At 42.6% G+C, this 20,067-nt stretch overlaps 1 protein-coding gene across 1 annotated transcript; it reads left to right on the top strand.

Moving 5' to 3' along the window:
- Positions 1–143: 143 nt before the first annotated feature.
- Positions 144–19,842, top strand: Mylip (myosin regulatory light chain interacting protein). The gene is made up of 7 exons (XM_005403418.2): positions 144–464; positions 1,580–1,770; positions 13,196–13,381; positions 14,663–14,860; positions 15,311–15,475; positions 16,362–16,782; positions 18,057–19,842. Exons 1-7 carry the CDS (start codon positions 378–380, stop codon positions 18,144–18,146), a joined length of 1,338 nt encoding a protein of 445 aa, XP_005403475.1. The 5' UTR covers positions 144–377; the 3' UTR covers positions 18,147–19,842.
- Positions 19,843–20,067: the final 225 nt, after the last annotated feature.

The raw sequence follows: 20,067 nt of genomic DNA, 5'->3' as shown, positions 1-20,067 counted from the left end.
GCTGGGAGGAGGGGCCGGGACTGGGACGGCACCGCTATTAGCTGGCTGCGCGGCGGAGGAGGGGCAGGGGCACGGTGATTGGCTGGAGCTGGAGCCAGAGGGGGTGGGGCCAGTATATCTGAGGAGTCTCTGTAGCGGCGCAGGCAGTAGGTGCTGGAGTGCGGCGCCGCCGTGGGGGACGGGGAGTAGAGCGGGCGGGCGAGAGGACGGCGAGGACGGTAGCAGCGTCCGCGGGGCGCAGGGCGGGCGTCTGCAGGGCGGCACCTTCCGAGGGCCAGCCCTTGGCCGAGCCCGGGACTGGGTTCGAGCCGTGGCGAGGCGACAGCACCGCGCACACCAAAGAGGAGGCAGCGGCGGCGACAGCGGCGGCCCCAGCCATGCTGTGCTATGTGACGAGGCCGGACGCGGTGCTGATGGAGGTGGAGGTGGAGGCGAAAGCCAACGGCGAGGATTGCCTCAACCAGGTGCGGGCTGGGGCCCGGGCCAGGGCCCCTACGATCCCCGCAGGCCGAGGGGCCGCGCGTCGGTGCCAGACGCCTGGGCGCGTCGCCTACCCGGGGCCGGGGGCGATGCAGCGGCGGCCGGCGAGCGCGCCCCTGGCCGGGCTGCAGCGCCCTCCTCCCGGCGGCGTGGGGCGCGCACGTGGGGCGCAGAGGACGCGCGCGGCGAAGCCCCCCGGGCTGGGGGCTCGGGCACCACTGCGGGCAGCCACCCTCCCCCGTACCCGCACTTTCCCGGAAGAAGGCGTCCCGCACACCTGCCTCAGGTGTGTGCGTGATGTTGCCCGGGGGTCCCGCGAGGCCTGTCAGCGCCACCCACGTCCCAGGATAGGTGGCACGAAGCAGTCCTGGCCCCCGTGGTATCGTGGCAGACAAGCCCGGCCGAGCCTCAGGCTGCTTCTCAGAGGGACCAAATTGTTTACCTGCCTTGTGGATTTGCGGGGGACGAGGGGCCAGTAGGTTTGGGCTGTCTAGTGCTTGGTTGTCTTGTAGCATGTGTTTCCTTAAGAGTGAAGAAGGGTTCCAAACAGGGCAGATATGCACAGCTGGTATGGCAGACAGCAAATGAGCTCCCAGTGAAGCGCTGTGCCTTCGGATCCCCTAGACCTGGGATGTTTGGAGAATCGCTCCTAAAGCTTGGCTGACACTTGTGGCATGTTTCCCAACGTGTTTGTTTTTTGGAATCCAGATGGTTAAAACTGTCCAGAAAACAAGCTGCCAAATCAGCTGGAGGGAATTCCAGTGATTGGAATGAAATTTCCCTTTTTTTCTATAGGGAAAAAACCCTATAGATTCCCCTCTTCCGCCTTTCGTGAAGGCTACTTTGGGGGACTCCTTTTTCCCTATTGCACTTGGTCTTGCCCTAGATACTCAGGGAAGGACAAGTCTTCATATTAGAGCTAGGTTTTAGCATCGTGGGAGCCTAGAACTTTGTCTTCCCAGTTTACAACAGGTATTGTGAGACCTTTCAAATTTGTGTAAAGAACATGGGTTACCTTGGCCTCGGAGCCCTTGGATTTGCCCGGATTATGGCTGCATGTACCGTTTGCTTATTCATCCTGCATTCATTTTTGTTTTAGGTGTGCAGGCGGTTGGGGATCATAGAAGTTGATTATTTTGGACTGCAATTTACTGGTAGCAAAGGTGAAAGTTTATGGCTAAATCTGAGAAACCGGATCTCCCAGCAGATGGATGGGCTAGCGCCATACCGGCTTAAACTGAGAGTCAAGTTCTTCGTGGAGCCTCATCTCATCTTACAGGAGCAGACGAGGTAAAGTGAGGCTGAAATAAAGCAATGTCAAATTCACCTTCCATTCCATTAGGAAAGGGACCCTTGCGACCTCTGGAGATGTTCCCAGGCACGTTTTGCTTCGTGTAGCACAGGTTCTTTGTAAGTTTTTTTTCAGCGTGTGCCCCGACCCTTTTGTTGAGGTGAAGGGGGAACTGCATTATTGGCCTAGGTGCCGTTTTCAAACCCTTCTTTTGGTTTTTCTTGTCTTTATAAGCTTAATGGGAAAACAGGGTTGAATTTTTACAGATAAACAAAAACAAAACAAGAAAAAAGCCCGTGACTGACTTCCTGATAGCAACATCTAATGCCCGATAGTAACCTCGAGTAGGCAGTGTTACTACAGGTCACTGTAGACTGTTCTAACTGAAAGCAGGAAACAGTTCCTCTTGGGTTACTTATACTTGGTCAACTTCTTCAGCCTAGTGTCAGATTACAGTGTGTAGCGGAGAACTCTGTCTGGCTTCATGCACAATTTTCAGAGTTTCTAAGTTTCATAAAAACTTAATAAAAGAATTCTTTGAAGGTCACTGTAATGGAATTTCACCCCACAAATATACTACTCACGATTGTTGAGTGTAGAATGTTGAATTCCTCTTTGTGTTGTAAAAGAGAAAGAAAAAGAGAAACTCTACCAGTAGTGGTAGACAACTGAAGCATGTGGTTTCTGTTTTCACACAAAAAAATGTGTTCTCGGGACTGGCTGTAAGAATACTTTCCTTAAGGATGAGCTAACCTAGGAAAGTGATGTTTAATATTTATTGCTGAAATACAGGAGACTGAAATCTTACAGTGGCATGTTGAAAAAAAGAAAGGAAAAGGTTTGCTTTTAAAAACACAGCAAACTTTGGATCTAAGCACTGATGTTTTTCATAATCCTTTAGCTTGGAAATTTACCATGCATGTGAAAAACGTGATCCTGAAAATTTTGAATAATGATCAGTGAGCAGCATCCTTTAAGAGTTTTTAACGCGTCATTTGTGTGTGTGTGTTTACCGAGGAACTGATAGAAACGCTTTGAAATCCTATCCATTTGAATTTGAAATCTTCATTTTACCTTGCTTTGGAGCTTTAAATTTTGAGAGAAATGTTTAGTTTCTAAAGGAAGCTGGCATATTGTGTTCTTAGCACCCCTGAAAAGGTCTTGCAAGATATTGAAGTAATTGCATGTTCAAGGGTGTGTTAACTGTCTTTATTATTCAGAATAGGCTTTTTATAAAACTTAAAGCTGATGTGTGAAGGCCTCTATACTTTGTTCTTCACTGTCATAACTTGAAGTTGAATAAAAGAAAAACACAGCATATTGGATTTTTATTTGTAAATCATAATTTCAGGGCCTCTAGGTGCAACCCCATGTTGAGGACACACATTTGTTTTTTAAATCTGCAGAAACTTAGAGGGCCAAATACTTCATTTAAACAGTGAATATGATAATAGCATGATCTGTGTGTGTTGTAAGTACATTCATACTTTATAATTGTCCATTAGATGATCTTCACTTGTGCTTTCCTGTAATTGGGTCAGTAACTACTATCAAATTCATTTTATTCATGCATGAAAGAGAGACATTTTATGAATTAGAACTTGAATCAAATTCCTGTGTTGATTTTTTTCCTTTATTGACTCAGTTGACTTTGACTTTTGAGATTCATGGCTAATAACACTCAAAGAATGTACCTATCTACTTCAGCTAGGTAATTTTAATTGATTTTAATTCCTTTTTTGAAAGCATATTGTTGCATATAAACTTTTGACTTACTTTTAATAATATATTGAATTTTACTTGTTTTTCTTGTGGGATTGGCTGAAATACAAATATAGCACTCTGCTTTACTAACTTGATAAGGTGATTTGTAATTAGCATTTGTACCTTTTAATTAGGACATCAGAAGTTGTAGTAGGTCTAGTTTACAATTAGCATTGTTTTCATATGCATGACACGATACAACAAAAACACTTATTTTTTCTTAATGTTATGTTAGAATAAACCTTGTTGATGTTCTATGATTTGTTATAAAATCTTTACATAAAGTACTTTAAATATAACCTTGTTCTGTTTATGTAGTGAGTAAACATAGCTTTCACAGCGAAGTTATAAGAGGTGAGTTTTTACTAAGTCAAGTCATGAGAGGGCAGTTATACTTGAAAGCATCTGGGTAGTTTATTAAATGGTACTGAACTATCAGGGCCGAGTTAACCTCTGTGGACAATCAGGTGGCCGCGCACCATAGAGCTGACCTGCTCAGGGGCAGTTAACCTACTGGTTCACATCACATTAAGGAGCCACTGAGATGATGGGCCAGGCCTACCTGTTACTGGAGCCCTGGGAAGGAGGCAGATGCCCTTGCTCCGGATCCAGCTCTGCCATTGAGGGCCAGCATTCAACTTCTAAGCCTGAGCCCAGCTCTGCGTCTCAGTGGACAACCTAGAAGAAATCATCTCTGAATGCCTCCTAGCAATAACTTTTTAATTTTTTCCTTGCTTTGCTTGATCTCTGTATTGTTTTCCTAAATACATTTCCCTAAAGACAGGAAACGTGTTGTGCTTTGACTTAAATTAGTAGACAGGGTTAATCTACTCTCTGATTTGGCCTGTTAGATTTAGTTCCCCTACCCAGAGAACTGGGTTTGCTCTTGAATCCAGGCCCTGAAAATAAAAGGAGAGTCTTTTTCAGACAGGCTGGCATGGTCAGAGACGGAGACAGCAGATAGTTCCAGCACGTTTGCCTCACTGTAGATTAAAACAAAACATAAGACAAAGTCTTGTGTTCTGGAAGTAAATCTGAAATAATCTTGAAAATTCTTGCCTGTCAAAGGCTTTCAATTATTCATGGCCATTTAGACTAAATTTTGTGACATTTTCAAAACCAGAGATGAGAAAAGTATAGGCTTCATTCTCACAGCGGTAATGACACCCCTCACTCGCAGTAAGATCTTTGTATTTCTGACTTGGCCACCTTTTGCCAGAGCTCTGTGGTGTTTGCTAGAGACAGTCTTGCTTAGTCAAGGATCGGCAGTACCTGAATTCTTGAATTCCTTTCCCAGCATACAACCACAATATACTCACTGAGTCCTGAACTAAATGTTCAGAGAAATGCTATAGTCCTGGATGTTAAAATTCATCAAGATTTCAGTGATACACAAGATAGCTAAAACAACTGTACTACTAATTTCTATTAGTTTATTGAAAGGAACAGTTAATGTTTAATTGTTTGATCAATCTTGAATGCCTATATCTGGTAATCTGAGCAACTACTTTGAAGATAACAGTAAGTAATAAAACAACCATTGCTTATTTACTATCTTGTTTTGAAATTGTGTATTGTTTTTATAGTTTTTGTGTTGTTTTGTTTTTGTGTTTGTTTTTGTTATTGTGTTTTTGTTCTTTTCTCTTAAAAAAAAAAAAGATTTCAGTGGTAGGAACAGTGACACATTTGCCCAGCTCTGTAAGTCGCACCCACCTTCCTGCCTGCCTTTCTGAGCTCAGCCCAGTCCTCCTGCCTCCGGAAAAACCTCTAGCTGTGCCAGGAAGACTAAACTCTCCTAAGACATTTGTGCCTTTCCTTTGTCGCAATAATGAGCTTGTAACACCTCATTTACTTATGTGACAGATGTTTATTGTCACTCACTCTAATGTCAATCCCATTAAAATTGATCAACATTGTATTCCTAGAGTCTAGCATGCACCTCCTGCATAAAGATGTGTTGCATCAATCAATTAAGAAGGTAGAAATAAAAATAGTGTAAACTGATACAAATTTTCTTATGGATATTGACATGTTTCTTCAGTCTGCTTCTGTAAACTGAAAAGTTGAGAGTAGTTAAAAGTCTCTGAAAGAAATCTCACTGTTAAAAAATATTTTGGGAATTTTCTGCTTAGAACTTGTTCTATATGTGGTGTTTGTTTGTTTTTGAGACAGAGTGTCTCTACGTAGTTCAGGCTGGCCTTGAACTCACAGCACTCCTCTTGTCTCAGCCTTCCAAGTCCTCCAATACAGGTGTGCACCAGCTACCTCTCCCACCCTGCCCTTGGCATTGTTTCTTCCTTTGTTTTGTCCCCCTGCTGCCTATTCTAGACCATGTGTGTCTTATCTAAAATGAACTACCCCTCCCCTGGACCTTTTACAGTATTCAGACAGTTATTTTGTTTGTTTGTCTGTCTGTTTGTTTTAGGACACAAGGTCTCCCTATGTTGCCCAGCTGGGCTTCTGTAATTCTCCAGCCTCAGCCAGCTTAGTTTTTAAACTACACCTACAGCATTACTTTATCTAATTTCAATCACTTTGTAGCCTACATCCTTATCTACTCAATTTTCCTCCAATAAAATTGCATAGATGTCTGGAAATCCAGCAAAGATGGCCTTGTTACAAATGCCTCATGTGGACCCTTGGGCAGGCATGACATGGTAATTTTAAACCAGTTAAGAACGGAATCAAATCTTGTAAATGATATTCGAAAGTCTTAACTTTGTCGGTGTTGGCAAAGGTGGACTTCACAATTTACCTTTGTGTGATCTGAGTTGGGTAAGTTCTATACAGTGCTGTTGTACTAGTATGGATCTACTATAAACATGTCATTATATTCTTCATGCCAACTGTGTACCTAAGAATAGAATGATACGTTTTGTATGTTTGTTTGTTTTCTGCATGTCAAAATACAAAATAGGCCCTGGAAAAGTTAAACGAAAACTTGGGTATGTGGACTATTTGTAAAGAATGTATTAGTTGAATTAGTGAATTCTAGTGTACCCACTTTTTCTTTCTGCTGAGACTATAAGATGTTTGTGTGTTATTATGTGGCATTAATTTTTAGCTAAGGATCTGCCATCTAGGCATCTTTAGGCACTTTCAATTTCTGATATTTATGTATTTTCATGAGGTAGTCAGGGAGTATTTTTTAAATTGCATTTTAAATAAAATCTTTTGATTTAGAAGACACTAGGATCACACTTAGGCAGAGTGACCCTTGCGAAGCACCTGCAGGACCACTGGGTGTATTTGCTGTCTGATGTCCCGCTGCAGTCAGGTGCCAGCAACAGCACCTAAGAGGTAACCCAGGATTTCAAGGCAGTTCAAGAGATGTTTATGATAGGTCTGAAAATCGCTAAGCAGGCTGTGCTTTGTGGAATAAACACCTACTAACACTCCTGACTAATCTGGATTGTTGAGAAACAGATAACACTATAGATTGCAAGATTGTTTGGACAAGGTGTTTGCCTAGACAGGAACCTACTGAGGTGAGTAAGCAGATTTTTTGGAAGAGCAGACTCCATGCTTCAAGTAATAGTGTCCTGGGGTGGATTGTAATCACTCTTGATCTTGGGAGTTGCCCGTGTTACCCTCTCCCTGTCTTTCAACTGCTTCAGGGTGTGAGGAGGAGCACACTTATCAGTAATTCTTATTTTGTGTTTTAGGCTTTGAGAAAGACCTCCCTGAGCCTGAGTAGAGTCCTGACTTGGTAATTACTTGCATGGGACAGGTTTCTCCATTGAAACCCCTCCAGGAAGTAGATTTGATAGTTCAGTTTATATATAAGCTATTTGTTCAAATTCTTAACCTTGACCTTGCTAATATTCCCTAACCTTTTATCTCACTCCTGTAATCCCAGCACTCAGGAGGCTGAGGCAGGAGGACCCTTGAGAGTTCGAGGCCAGCCTGGGCTACAAAGTGAGACCCTGTCAAAAAAAAAAAAAAAAAAAAAAAAAAGTTTTCATAAAGTCAGAAAAGTTGAAATTTTTTTTCAGTGAACACCCATGTAGCCCCATAAGACTCTATTATTAAATTTATTATAACTGCTTCATTACATATTTATCCATTTATTGGTCACTTTACCTTTTTATATTATACCGTATTTATCCATTTTTATATTATACCATATTTATCCATTTATCGGTCACTTTTACCTCCATCAATCTTACCTTTTTGATGCATTTCAAAATAAATTATGTACAAGTACTTCCTCTTAAGTAGTTTAGTCTATATATCATTAAGTAGAACTCAGTGTTTACTTATAATTCTTGTTTCTTCTGATGCAAAATTTACATACAGTGAATCACATAAATCCTAATTATATCACCTAATGTGTTTTGAGAAATGAATGTGCTTGTTTAAACAAAACCTCTAGCAAGATGTAGATGTTATCACCCCAGCAAGTTCCCGGTCCCTGGTACAGCCATTCTCTACCTTTCTTCCCCACTCCTCATCCCTTACTGCGTGTTTTCTGCCATAGCTTTGTTGTGCCTGATCAGCTTCGTGCATGTGGGATCATGCCGTAGGTACTCTTTGTGTCTGCCTTCCTTTGCTCATCGTACGTTTTTTGAGATCCACGCATACTGTTGTGTACGCTGGTGGTTTAGTCCTTTATTGTTGGGTAGTATCCCATTGTGTGAATATACCACCATTTGTTAATCCCTGTTCCTCTTGACAAACACCTGTTTCCCCTGAATAAAGCTGCTATAAATGTATAGGTCTGCTTTTTCCATTGTATACGCATGCATTTTTTTCTTTCTCTTGAGTACATAATGAAGAATAGAATGGTTAGGTCATAGAACAAGTGATTGTATTTTATAAGTAATTGCCAGACCTTTTACAAAGCAGTTGTATCCATCTGTTCTCCTCTGAAAAGGCAAGAGAGTCCAGTTCCTCCAAATCTTTGCTGGCCTTCAGGGTAGGTATATAGTGGTAGAGGGAGGACTTTTAATTTGCATTTCTGTAGTAATTCATAATGTTAATCTTTTTGTGTTTGCTTATTGGCCTTTCATAAATCTTCTTTTGTGAGGTATCTATTCAAGTCATTTTTACATTTTTATTATTTGTCTTTATTTTGAACAAAGTCTTCCTGTATCCTAGATACCAGTATTTGTATGATACAAGTTTTATAAATGTATTTCCTACTGTGGCCTGTCTATTTTATGATGCCTTTTGGTGAGTAGGAGTTTTTTAATTTTGGTGAAGTCCAATGTATCCATGTGTTTTTTTCTTTTGTGATTTTTGTTGACTGCATCCTGGGAAACCATTTTACCCAGTGGTTTTTTTGTGTGTATGCGTGATTTTTGCCAAGTCTCTCCTGAGAAACCTTTGCTATTCCTTACTCTTAAAAATATCCTTATTTGTAGTGTGTAAAGCATTATAGTTTTAGCGTTTACATGTAGGCCATCTTGAACTGATTTGTTTTACTAGAATTTTAAAATATGAAACAAAAAACTCAGCAATTCTGCTGTGATTTGATGGTTTTAAAATATAACTTGGCAGTTGGAGTATCGGTTAAAGTAAACCAGTGTGGTTGAGTGACTCATGGGATGGAGGCATGCAAGGTGGGACTGTAGCGGGGATCTGATAGCGGAAAGGAACAGGCTGGGCCTCACGTCCCATAGCCGGGCCAGGCTCCGCATGCCTTTCAAGGAAGGAGTCAGGAGAGTTTTCAAAAAATAGTATTTAGCCCTTCTAAAAATGTTTAGTTTAATTACTTAAATGTTAAGTGTAATTGGGAACCTGGATATACTTTACATTTGTCCTGAAAAAGCTCCTCAAAATGGTGTAACTGGTAAGATAACTGGAGGATGATAATCAAGAGTTACTTCCATAGTGAGCAGATCATTAAGAACTCCGACGGGTTTGCAGAAAGCTGTGCCATGGGCACTAGATGATTGCTTTATGGGATGGACCAAGGTCCAGAGGAGAGCTAGCTGATTATGAGCTGTGTAGTGATTTAACTTCATTCATTTAACACTATAAAAAGGCATTAATTTTAAAATGTAGAAATTTGAAGTACTTTGAAACAGAAAAATATGAAGAATTATTAAGAATCTTTTTTAAATTTAAAATTTGGCCTATCCTCAAAAGCATCCACAGCGCTACAGTAGGTGTGAATACGCTTATTCCCATGATACCAGGGTGCAAGTTAGCCAGAATTTTTCACCTTGGGCCCCCAAATGTGGTCCATATGATTAGAGTATCCATTTTCTTAGTAACTGGGTAAAACTTAATGAATTCCAAAGTATAGAGCCCAGACTGTTTAGAAAATGGCTTATATCCATACAACATATTTACAGATACTTGCTTAAGGCAAAGAAAACAGATTTTTCCCCAAAGGCTTTCTTTTTGTTTGTGGTTCTGAGATATAGCCTATATTGAGTTATATTTGTCATCCACTTTTGATCTTTAGTTAAAAAGAAAAAATTACTGCAGGCATGACTTCTTGACTCTATCTGCTTGTTTTGATGTTGCTGGTAACCTTTCACCCACTTCCCCAAAAAGGCGCGGGCAGAATCCAGGAGCCAGACATACAGTTCCAGGCCAGGTAGTTGGGAAAATAATGAAGCAAATACTTGATTCAAAACCACTGATCAGTACTGCGCCCTCGGTGAACCCCTTGTGGGAAACATGTCTCAACACTCTGCTGTCCTCCCTCATAGAGCACACTATGGTCTACCCCTAGGTCGTCACAGCTGGTGACCATGGCTGCCACCACCGCCTTGTGCTGCTCCCCTAGAGGACAAACCCTTGTCACCCAGAAGCAAGTTTGTGGCTGGAGTTGTTTTGGTGGGATGTGTTCTTTCACTCCGGAAAGCTTTGAGTTCCAACTGAAGGGGAACTGTCATTGATAACCAGGCCACCACCCCGTAGTCCCGGTGTGGGGTTGGGTACAGAGGCAGTGCAGGACAAACCTTTATTGACTTGAAACCAGAATGGCCTTACAGCCGTGAACTACACGATGCGGGAAGGGCCTGTCGTAAAGTTTACGTCCACAGCAGGTATAGTTGCCAGTGCAGCCCAGACTGTAGGAAAGACCACCATCCCGCCCCCACGCCTGCCACTACACTTCCTTATTTTCCAACTGTGACCTGCATGGAGGATCAGCACTGCTCTCTGGCTGCTGATGACCTGTTTATATTTGGTCTATGCTTCTTTACCTTTGATTTTAGCAGCTGTCTCTCCAGAAGTAGGCATGAGGAGTTTGAAAAAATTTGAATCAATTTTGAAACTCTTCTTTTGCAGGCTGCACTTACTATTTAATAAAGCAGAAAATAGTTTCTGACTTCATTCCAAGGAAATAAGTTAAAAGAACCTTTACATAAACAGTAATTAAGTTGAAAAGTGATGATAATCTTAAAAATCTTTTGGCACATAATTTCTTCTTGAATGTAGATTTAAACATAGACTAAGATTTTACCATAGATTAAGATTTTGGTTTCCCAAAAACATAGTCAGGGGTACTTCTGCCCTTAGAGAGGTTTTATAGATGGCCAACAAGAGGATGTTTGCCAAATGCCCACCTAAAATGCCCTGTGAGGGTTGAGGCCACTCTGACCCCAAAGTCTCCTGAGAATGCTGGCTGTGTGCCCTGAGATATCTGTTTTCAAGCCAGTTATTTCTGTGGTGATTTCTTTGCCCCAGCGGGGGGACCCTTCTCAGTTTAGCAGCATGTCAGAAATATTTTAAAGACTAACAGATGTTTGGGTTAATAAAAAACATGTTTATTCTCTTTCATTAGTTTTGTGCATTCTTACTGTGATTTCTTTACGGACACTGCGAAGAAAAAGAAAACTGGTATTTGACAGAGTTTGATAATTTTGACTCCTTCTTTGGTATCGTTATGAAAGGCACAAAAGATTGAATTTGAGTAGTTCTTGCTTCAGGAAGATGAATGGCTCTTATCTTCCTGATATTTTGGGACTCTCAGTGTAGCCCGGCATTGTATTTACTACCTTACTTTCCCCTACTTCCCTTTCCCACGTTTCTCCTGCTGCTCTCCCATCCTGGCCTGGCAGACACAGTTGTGGGGTTTAAGTAAACTCAGTGTTTGGACTGGAGTAAGGACATCATACTCGGTGGAAGTAGTGAACTGAATTCATAGTATTCAGAGGATTCTCAGGGGCTGTCCTTTATTTATCAATAGGAGTGTTGTGACATTTAAGCACCTTTAAGAGGCTATCACAAGTCATCAAAGGAAGGTTAAAACTCCATGTTTCTCAGAGACAAATTTTATCACATAGACCACCCTTGCTGTGATGTCTTGAATATTCTGTTTAGAATTTTTGGCAGCAGGACAATATCTGAATTTCCCCAGGAGTTTCTAAGTGTGACTTGCCTTTTACTAAATGTAAAATATAGTTTTATATACAGTTAGGACAGGCTCAAACAGAACAAAAACTAAGGTTGGACTCTAAAAGAATTGTGCCTGAAATCTCAGCACTCTGGAAGGCCAAGAGGCAAGAGGACTGCAAGTTTGAGCCCAGCCTGGGCACCTTAGTGACTTAGTGAGAACTTTTCTCAAAAAATTAAAAAGAGGTGGGGCTGTAGCTCAGTATGAAGGCCCTAGATTCCATCCCCAGGAACACAGTTAATCAATAAATCAGTAACAGATCTGTGCAGATCTGTTCTGTGTACATTTATGGAGCTCTCTAATGTTAGAGACTCTTAAGCAATTAACTAAACCATATTAGTAGCTTAACACATCAAATGCCACAATAGAGGAGTGGATGGTTTGCATGTGACACAGAGCAAATGGTATCCAAGTGAGAGGACAGGAAGAATGGTCATCAGGACAAAGGGAACAGCAAGACTAGATTTTCCAAGGAGAAGCCTGGTGCCTCTCCTGGGGCAGAGTGGCTGGAGGTCATGGCTGGAGATGTGGCTGAAAAGTTGGAGCCGGGTGGTGCAGAAGCCCGGGTTTCATGCTACCATCATGAGTTCTCATCCCAGAAGGATTTTGAACAGATAAATGGTGCATTTGTGCCAGAAGTAAGCTGCTCGGAAGGGTGCTGGCAGAGTCTACAGGAGAGAAGCGCCTTGAGGACGCACCCACTTGGACTGAGGAGACATTGACCCATGGAAGGAGCTCTTTAAGACTGTATCAGAATCTACCCAAGATAGTTTTTCTGATTAAGGAAATTTGTTTTAAAACATACCACAAAAGCTTGTCTATAATTATTTTATACCTTGTGACCTATCTGCTACTGAACTTACTTTCAGTAGATGTGTTGTATTTGTAATTTTTATTACAGTGAAACTTAGTCCTTAGACTTATTCTGCCTGGGTGCTCCTGATAAAAGGGGTTCTATAATGGTGAGCGTATTCAGCATGACTTTTAAAATTGCTTGGGGGCTGGGGATTTAGCTCAGTGGCACAGTGTCTGCCTGGCAAGCGGGAGGTCATGAATTCGATTTCCGGTACCGGAAAAAATAAATAAATAAATAAAATTAAATTAAATAGTTCTCTGTTCCCTACTTAAAAGGAAAGTACTCGATTGTGAAAGTGCTAGGCAGGTTGTTTATTGCCCTGCTGCCATCGAATCTAGGGCCTTTTACAGGAGAGGCAAGCTTTACCCCTGAGCTGCCCCCGGTCCACCAGGCTGAGTTTGGGACTCTCCTGTCCCTGAGTCTAACCTCCTTCCTACTTTCCTTGCAGGCATATCTTCTTCCTGCACATCAAGGAGTCCCTCCTGGCAGGCCACCTCCAGTGTTCCCCAGAGCAGGCGGTGGAGCTCAGTGCCCTCCTGGCCCAGACCAAGTTTGGGGACTACAACCAGAACACTGCCAAGTACAACTACGAGGAGTTGTGTGCAAAGGAACTCTCTAGTGCCACCTTGAACAGGTGAGGCTGCTGAGCGGCTAGTGAGTGTGTTCACAGAGCTGTCTATGCAACAGCAACCTCCAGAGGAAAATAAGCCTCTGATACACAGGGACGATCCATGATGTCAAGGCTGGGTCATAACCTGATTTAACCAGTTATTTTCAAAAGATTTATTAGCATTTTGAGAACTATATAAATACAGAACATAGACTGTACAAATAAATGCCTTTATATGAAATGATATATAAAGTGAGAGTTTTTTAAATCTCCAATCTTTTAAAAATGCACGTGTCCTACAATATAAAGTCTTACAATAAAAAATATACAGGTATTTTCTTCATCCTGGCAAAAATTAAATCAAGAGGCCTAATACAGAATGTCAGTTACCTATTCCTGTATAACAAGCTGCCCCAAAACTTGGTAGCTTACAATAACAAACCTCCTCTTGTGGCTGAGACTCTCTAGTGAATTGGCCCCAGCTTCATAAGTTTCCTCTTGGGACCTCCCAGGAGGTTGCTGTCAGCTGTCAGACTTCAGTCTCATCTGAAGGTTCAGCTGAGGGAGGGACCCATGTGAGTGGGAGGGCTTCTAGGGTCTGGCCGCCCACTGCCTCTGCCATGTGAACCTTGGGCCCATTCCATGGTGTGGTAGCCAGCTTCCCCCAGGATGGGTGGTCCAGCTTGGAGCAAAAGCCAAGAAGGAAGCCAGAGTCTTTTGAAACTTAATCCCAGAAGTGAGTCACATCCCATAACCTATCTCATATTTTGTTCATCATAAAAGCAGGTCACTAATCCAGCCCACACGCAAGGGAAGGAACTTACATGGGACATAGATAACCACGGGTGGGGTCACCATGGGCCACATGAGGATCCATCCATCCCAGTAGAGCTGATAAGGGTGTACTTCTTTCAGTTGCAGATGATCTAATCAATCACTGGCAATGCTAGATTATAACGAGATGTCTTACATACATATAGATAAACATATGCAGAGTTCCAGCGTATAAATTTGTCTTATATACATTTTTTTTGAGATTTTTCATAATTCTTTTATCAACAGCCAGCATCCTCAAAAGTGTTCTCTTTTGAATATTTGATAGTCAAGATCTTGAAGAGTATCTTAAAAATATCTTACAGTAAGTTTGCTAAATAAATGGGGCATTAGTAATATACAGTTTTGTGCTGTTGTGATTCATAAATGACAACATCACCGTACTTCACTAGGGAACATTACAGAGATTAATCCTTAAAGCCTACAAATTAATCTCTGTGTCTAACCCTGCACTCTCTTGGTGTCCTGCAGCATCATTGCAAAGCATAAGGAGTTGGAGGGGACCAGCCAGGCCTCGGCTGAGTACCAAGTTCTGCAGCTCGTGTCGGCAATGGAAAACTACGGCATCGAGTGGCATGCTGTGAGGGACAGTGAAGGCCAGAAGCTCCTCATTGGGGTGGGGCCCGAAGGAATCTCCCTCTGTAAGGATGACTTTAGCCCAATTAATAGGTAACCCTGGCTTAACTATCCTTAGCCCTAACCACGTGTACATATCTGTAGCTCTCACTATGAAAATAGAAAATGGAGAGGGGTTCAGGAGGCAGTTATCTTGCAGGAATACCTTGTTTCATTTTGGAATTCACATTAATTTTATACTCAGGCCTTAATAGCCATGTAATTATTTTTTCAAGTGCTAACTTTCAAGTGTGTACCAATCTGGTAAATTTTTCAAATAAGTTGTTCGTGGCCATGAAAAATCTTCTTCTGACCTCCACACACTTATCTGCACCCACACCCAAACTCTCTCCAGTGCTTCTCTCTGTAAAGACACAACTGCTTGTCAGTGTCTGTGTAACACAGCCTGGGCTAGGTGTCTGGTTTATTGCTGAGTTTTACAAAGGGATGATGGGACAAAATGCTGCTTCTGGACTGGCTTATTTTTCTCTTCTTGTCTTTTAGGATAGCTTACCCTGTGGTGCAGATGGCCACTCAGTCAGGAAAGAATGTGTACTTGACCGTCACCAAGGAGTCTGGGAACAGCATCGTGCTTTTGTTCAAAATGATCAGCACCAGGGCGGCCAGCGGGCTCTACCGAGCCATCACCGAAACACACGCTTTCTACAGGCACGTACCTTAGCATCGCAGCGCTCATTAAGATTTTTAGGTGACAGGCAGGTTTTTATGATTTCTTTTATCATGCTGTCAGTGGGTCTTGTATAGAATCTAAGACGCAGGCTGCTTTTGAACATTTTGTTCTTACAGTGGCAAGGGAGTGTCCCTGTGAACACAGCCCCATTTCCCCACAGAGAGCGCATATGTATGAGCTGCAACCCGCCCCAGCTTCTCTCTTGCCTTATTTTCTCACACCCACTCTCCCACAATAACCCTGGGCAAGGGGGCATGGGCCTGCGCCTCAAGCTTTGCTCTTGCTCCTTCTCAACTGGGTGACAGGTCGGCTTTCCCTTCTGGGAGACAACCTATCCCAAATCCTCACTACCTATATAAGGAGTTCTTATTAACACTATCAGTCCTGCATTCCAGAGAGCGCTTACAAGCCAAGCTGTGATTGGATTCAAATATTTGGAAAATTAAAGCCAAGAAATTTAATTGGTAGGCAGTCTTACATATTTTTCACTTTTAAAATAGACACACAGATTGTGGAGCAGAATGGAAAATTTGTAGACATTTTTAACATAAAAGCTAAGTCTTCAAAAAGGAATTTCCTTTATTTTCTTCCACAAGCTGTTTGGGCCTGCAACTCATACCGCAGAAGAGGAGCTCAGTGTTCTGTCTCCGTATTTACACTGCTTCATTGCAGGGACTTTGGAGACCCTTGAGAATGCTGAGCTGTTCGACACACGTAAAGTGGAAAGAACTTCCCCTGGGCCTGTGCACCGGAGCTCAAGACGTGTGCTGATGTGCGCGTCTCACTGAGGCAGGGTCTGCAGGTCTGACTTACGGAGTTCCCTGCCCTTCACTATTAAAGCAGGTGTGCAACCTTTCCTTGCAGGTGTGACACGGTGACCAGCGCCGTCATGATGCAGTACAGTCGTGACTTAAAGGGCCATTTGGCTTCTCTCTTTCTGAATGAGAACATCAACCTCGGCAAGAAGTATGTCTTCGACATTAAAAGAACATCAAAGGAGGTGTATGACCACGCCAGGAGGGCTCTGTACAATGCTGGCGTGCTGGACCTCGTCTCCAGGAACGGCCAGAGCCCTCCCGGCTCCCCGCTCAAGTCCTCCGGGAGCAGCATGAACTGCACAAGCTGCGAGGGCCTCAGCTGCCAGCAGACGCGGGCGCTGCAGGAGAAGCTGCGCAAGCTGAAGGAAGCCATGCTGTGCATGGTGTGCTGCGAGGAGGAGATCAACTCCACATTCTGCCCTTGTGGCCACACTGTGTGCTGTGAGAGCTGCGCGGCCCAGCTGCAGGTGAGGGGCGCTGGCCCGCTTTCACCCTCCGGGCTGCAGTTGCTGGGCACCCGCGGGTAGCTCATGCGCAAGGAGTGCGCATCTCTAGCTGGGAAGGCTTTGGGTTTGGTGGCCCTTTGGAAGCATGTTTGGATTTGCATACTGTTTTCCCCGCATAGTCACTCTGCATCTTAGACATGTTCTCAAGTTCTAGAAATGAGGTCCAGATTCATAAACCCAGGGCTAGAATGTAGGCCCACTTCTGCCATTTCATGTGGCCTCTTACTCCTGATGTTTAGGGGGAAGGTTTTAGAATTTGCCTAAAGTACTTGGGAAATTAATACCTCAATTTAGGGGTTATAATTAGCGCAGTTGCCGTGGTGGCTCGTTTACTTTAATTATTTGTGATTAATTTCTATTTATTACCATAAATGTCTCTAATGGCTTCTTGGATTGGGGTGCTGCTGATTAGCAAGTTAAATTAATCTTAATAGAGAAAATAAAAGATAACAGGTTTTTTTCTTTTACGTATTTTCTGTTCCAATACTTTTTTCATTTGGTTTTATTTCTTAGAAGCATCTGCTCAATCACTGTGGTTTATATAAAACTGAAGCTAACACTAAATGTCACCTAGTCCTTCAGACACTGCTGATCTGACAGCTGCTCTTAGGGCTGGGGAATGTGCACACAGGGCACCTGTGCCCTTCCTCAGAGTAGATCATGCCACCTCGAGGAGTGGCTTCCCTGGGAACAGGCCACATGTTCTGACCTTGCGCTTCCGTCTTCCATCGTGGTTAATGAAGAGCATGTGCTTGCTGAGAAGCTACCAGGAAAGCAGGCCTGTTGCCTGTGAGTGGGAGCAGAGCCATATTCAGGCCATGTGAGCCTCTGCCATCAGCCACCTGAGTGAGGCCTCACGGTCTCTGGAAGGGTCTCCTATATGGTGTGTGTATGTATGGTGGCCTAAGGTGTGATAATCTACTTTTGTGGGGCCACAGCCTACACAGAAAGAACTCTGCAGTAATCATTTTATTCACTGTGCCTTGTTGAGAGCTTCATGGAAAGCCCACTTCATTTCCTTCAGTATATGCATTTTCATATATATTTTGAAGCCTTTGTAAAGTCTGAACAGTCAAACCTATTAGGAAAGATCTCTGCCAATTGAAAGCTTAGAAGTCATTGTGATCACAGCTTATTTAGAAAACTCAAAGTGGTAGGTAGGTACTAAGGGTGAACACCACCACCGAGGGCCTGCAGAGCTGCCCTAACCAGCACTGTTGGCTTCTCTCTTGCAGTCCTGCCCGGTCTGTCGGTCTCGAGTGGAACACGTCCAGCACGTTTATTTGCCAACTCACACGAGTCTTCTCAATCTGACTGTCATCTAATCTGTCCTGCACCAGTGGGACATGCCATGTTTCCACGAACTGCACTATTGTAAACTATAAGAATGATAATTTTGTGGAGAAAATAATTTCACTCCCAACACCCATCTGCCATGCAACGTTTAAAACACAAAGAAAAAGAAGAAGAAAAACAGGAATACAGCTCATTGCAGAAACCATCCATGCATAGAACCGACCAGTCCAGTGAGGGGAACACGGAAGCGCTCTGGTACACAAACACATTCCTTGGACTTTGGTTTTTTTATGATTCAATAAAGGAACAGGTAAAATATTTGTCAGTTAAGTGGCAACATAGCCAAAAAGTGGGTACCTTTTAGGAAATAGTGTTGTAAGTCTCCATAATGTATCCCGAGGTAAGTTTCCTAACTGCAGCAGATTTTGTAAGAAGTAGTTTTAGGAATTTACTTGGTTCTTTTTGTATGGCCATGGAGCACCGAACATTTTTAATAGGAAAATTTTTCTTAAATAGCTGTCATTATGTCATTTCTGTTTTTGTAACTTGTTCACCTGGAACACAGATTTTAAAATCAATCCCGTGGTGGTGGCATCCGCCTCTAATCCCAGCATTTGGGAGGCTGAGGCAGGAGGATGGAGAGTTAAAGGCCTACCTGGACAACCTAGCAATATCTTGTGTCCAAAAAACAAAAACAAAACCTGACTTTTAAAAGGTTGGCCACAATGTTGTCTGTCAGGTTTAAGCCAGTCTGCCTAGGAGAGAATACAGGTAAAATCCAACAGGAAGCCTTCCTGTTCCTTTTCCTTTTTTCCTCTCCTTTTGCCCCATGCTTTTTGATTATGAAAAAAGTGGTTAAAAGTAGCAGTAGACAAGCAAGTCTTGGGCTTTTTTGAGTTAGTGGAGTATTTTAAGACTGAAAAGGGAGAGCATTTTCCTTGGGAAGGGAAAGCCGAGCTCGTGAGTATGGGGCTTCTGAATGCCATTCCTCACTCCTCCGAGCCCTTGAGCCCAGCACCACCATGGCTGCCATGTTGCCAGAAAGATCAAACCTTTTACAGCCTTACAATAGGTTTTTCGGTATGGTTTTCTCTTGTGTGTGTTTTGAGTTTGTCTTGTTTTTGTTCTGTTTGTGTATGTGTGTATATGTGTATGTGTGTAAATGCTTAAATCTTTTGGTTGCCCCCTCTGTGTCTCAGAGGGGTTTTGGTCCTTTTGTTCTGGTATTCTTTTTTTTTTTGGTTCCGGGGATCGAACTCAGGACCTTGTGCTTGGCAGACAGGCGCTTGTGCCACTGAGCTATATCCCCGGCCCTCGTTCTGGTATCCTTAAACGTATTTTCCACTCCTCCTTGGGCATTTTGGAAGCTGGTCAGTTAGCAGGTTTTCTAGGATGTCAGGAAACCTGGATGACCTTATCGGGTGCAATACTAGCTCAGTTAAAGCTAGAAACCTACACTGTCACTTTACTGAGATTTCTGAGTATACTTTTCATATTGCCTTAATGTAGCAGTAATGTGTTATGCATTTGTTTCTTTGCACAGACATTTTGTCAAATATTAAAACTCTACTTTTTTATGGCACATATTAGCATATAAGCCTTTATTCCAAGAGGTATTTATTTTTTCACTTGTAAAAAAATAATGTTTCCACATAAAGAACTCTGTTATATCCTAGAGGACTTCTGTCTTTTATATTCAGGATAATAAAGACTTTAAAGCAAACACAGGTGTTTGTATTGTCACGGTTATTGTGATTTAAGCCAGTTTTGTTCATTTAAAAGATATGAACAGTAACATCAAGGTTGGTGTCTAATTTGCTCCTACATGGAAAATGTGAAAATATTTATGGTGTTTGGTCTAATTGAGACCATCTCACCCAGTGTAGTTTCTCTTTCATCTATGTTTGAGGGTCATAGGATTGGAAAGTAATGTAATACATGCAAGCAGAT

The sequence above is a fragment of the Chinchilla lanigera genome, unplaced genomic scaffold (genome assembly GCF_000276665.1).
Source record: "Chinchilla lanigera isolate Chin_1 unplaced genomic scaffold, ChiLan1.0 scaffold00082, whole genome shotgun sequence".
In the NCBI taxonomy this organism is placed as follows: Eukaryota; Metazoa; Chordata; class Mammalia; order Rodentia; family Chinchillidae; genus Chinchilla; species Chinchilla lanigera.
This window is presented reverse-complemented; position numbering and strand designations above follow the sequence as displayed.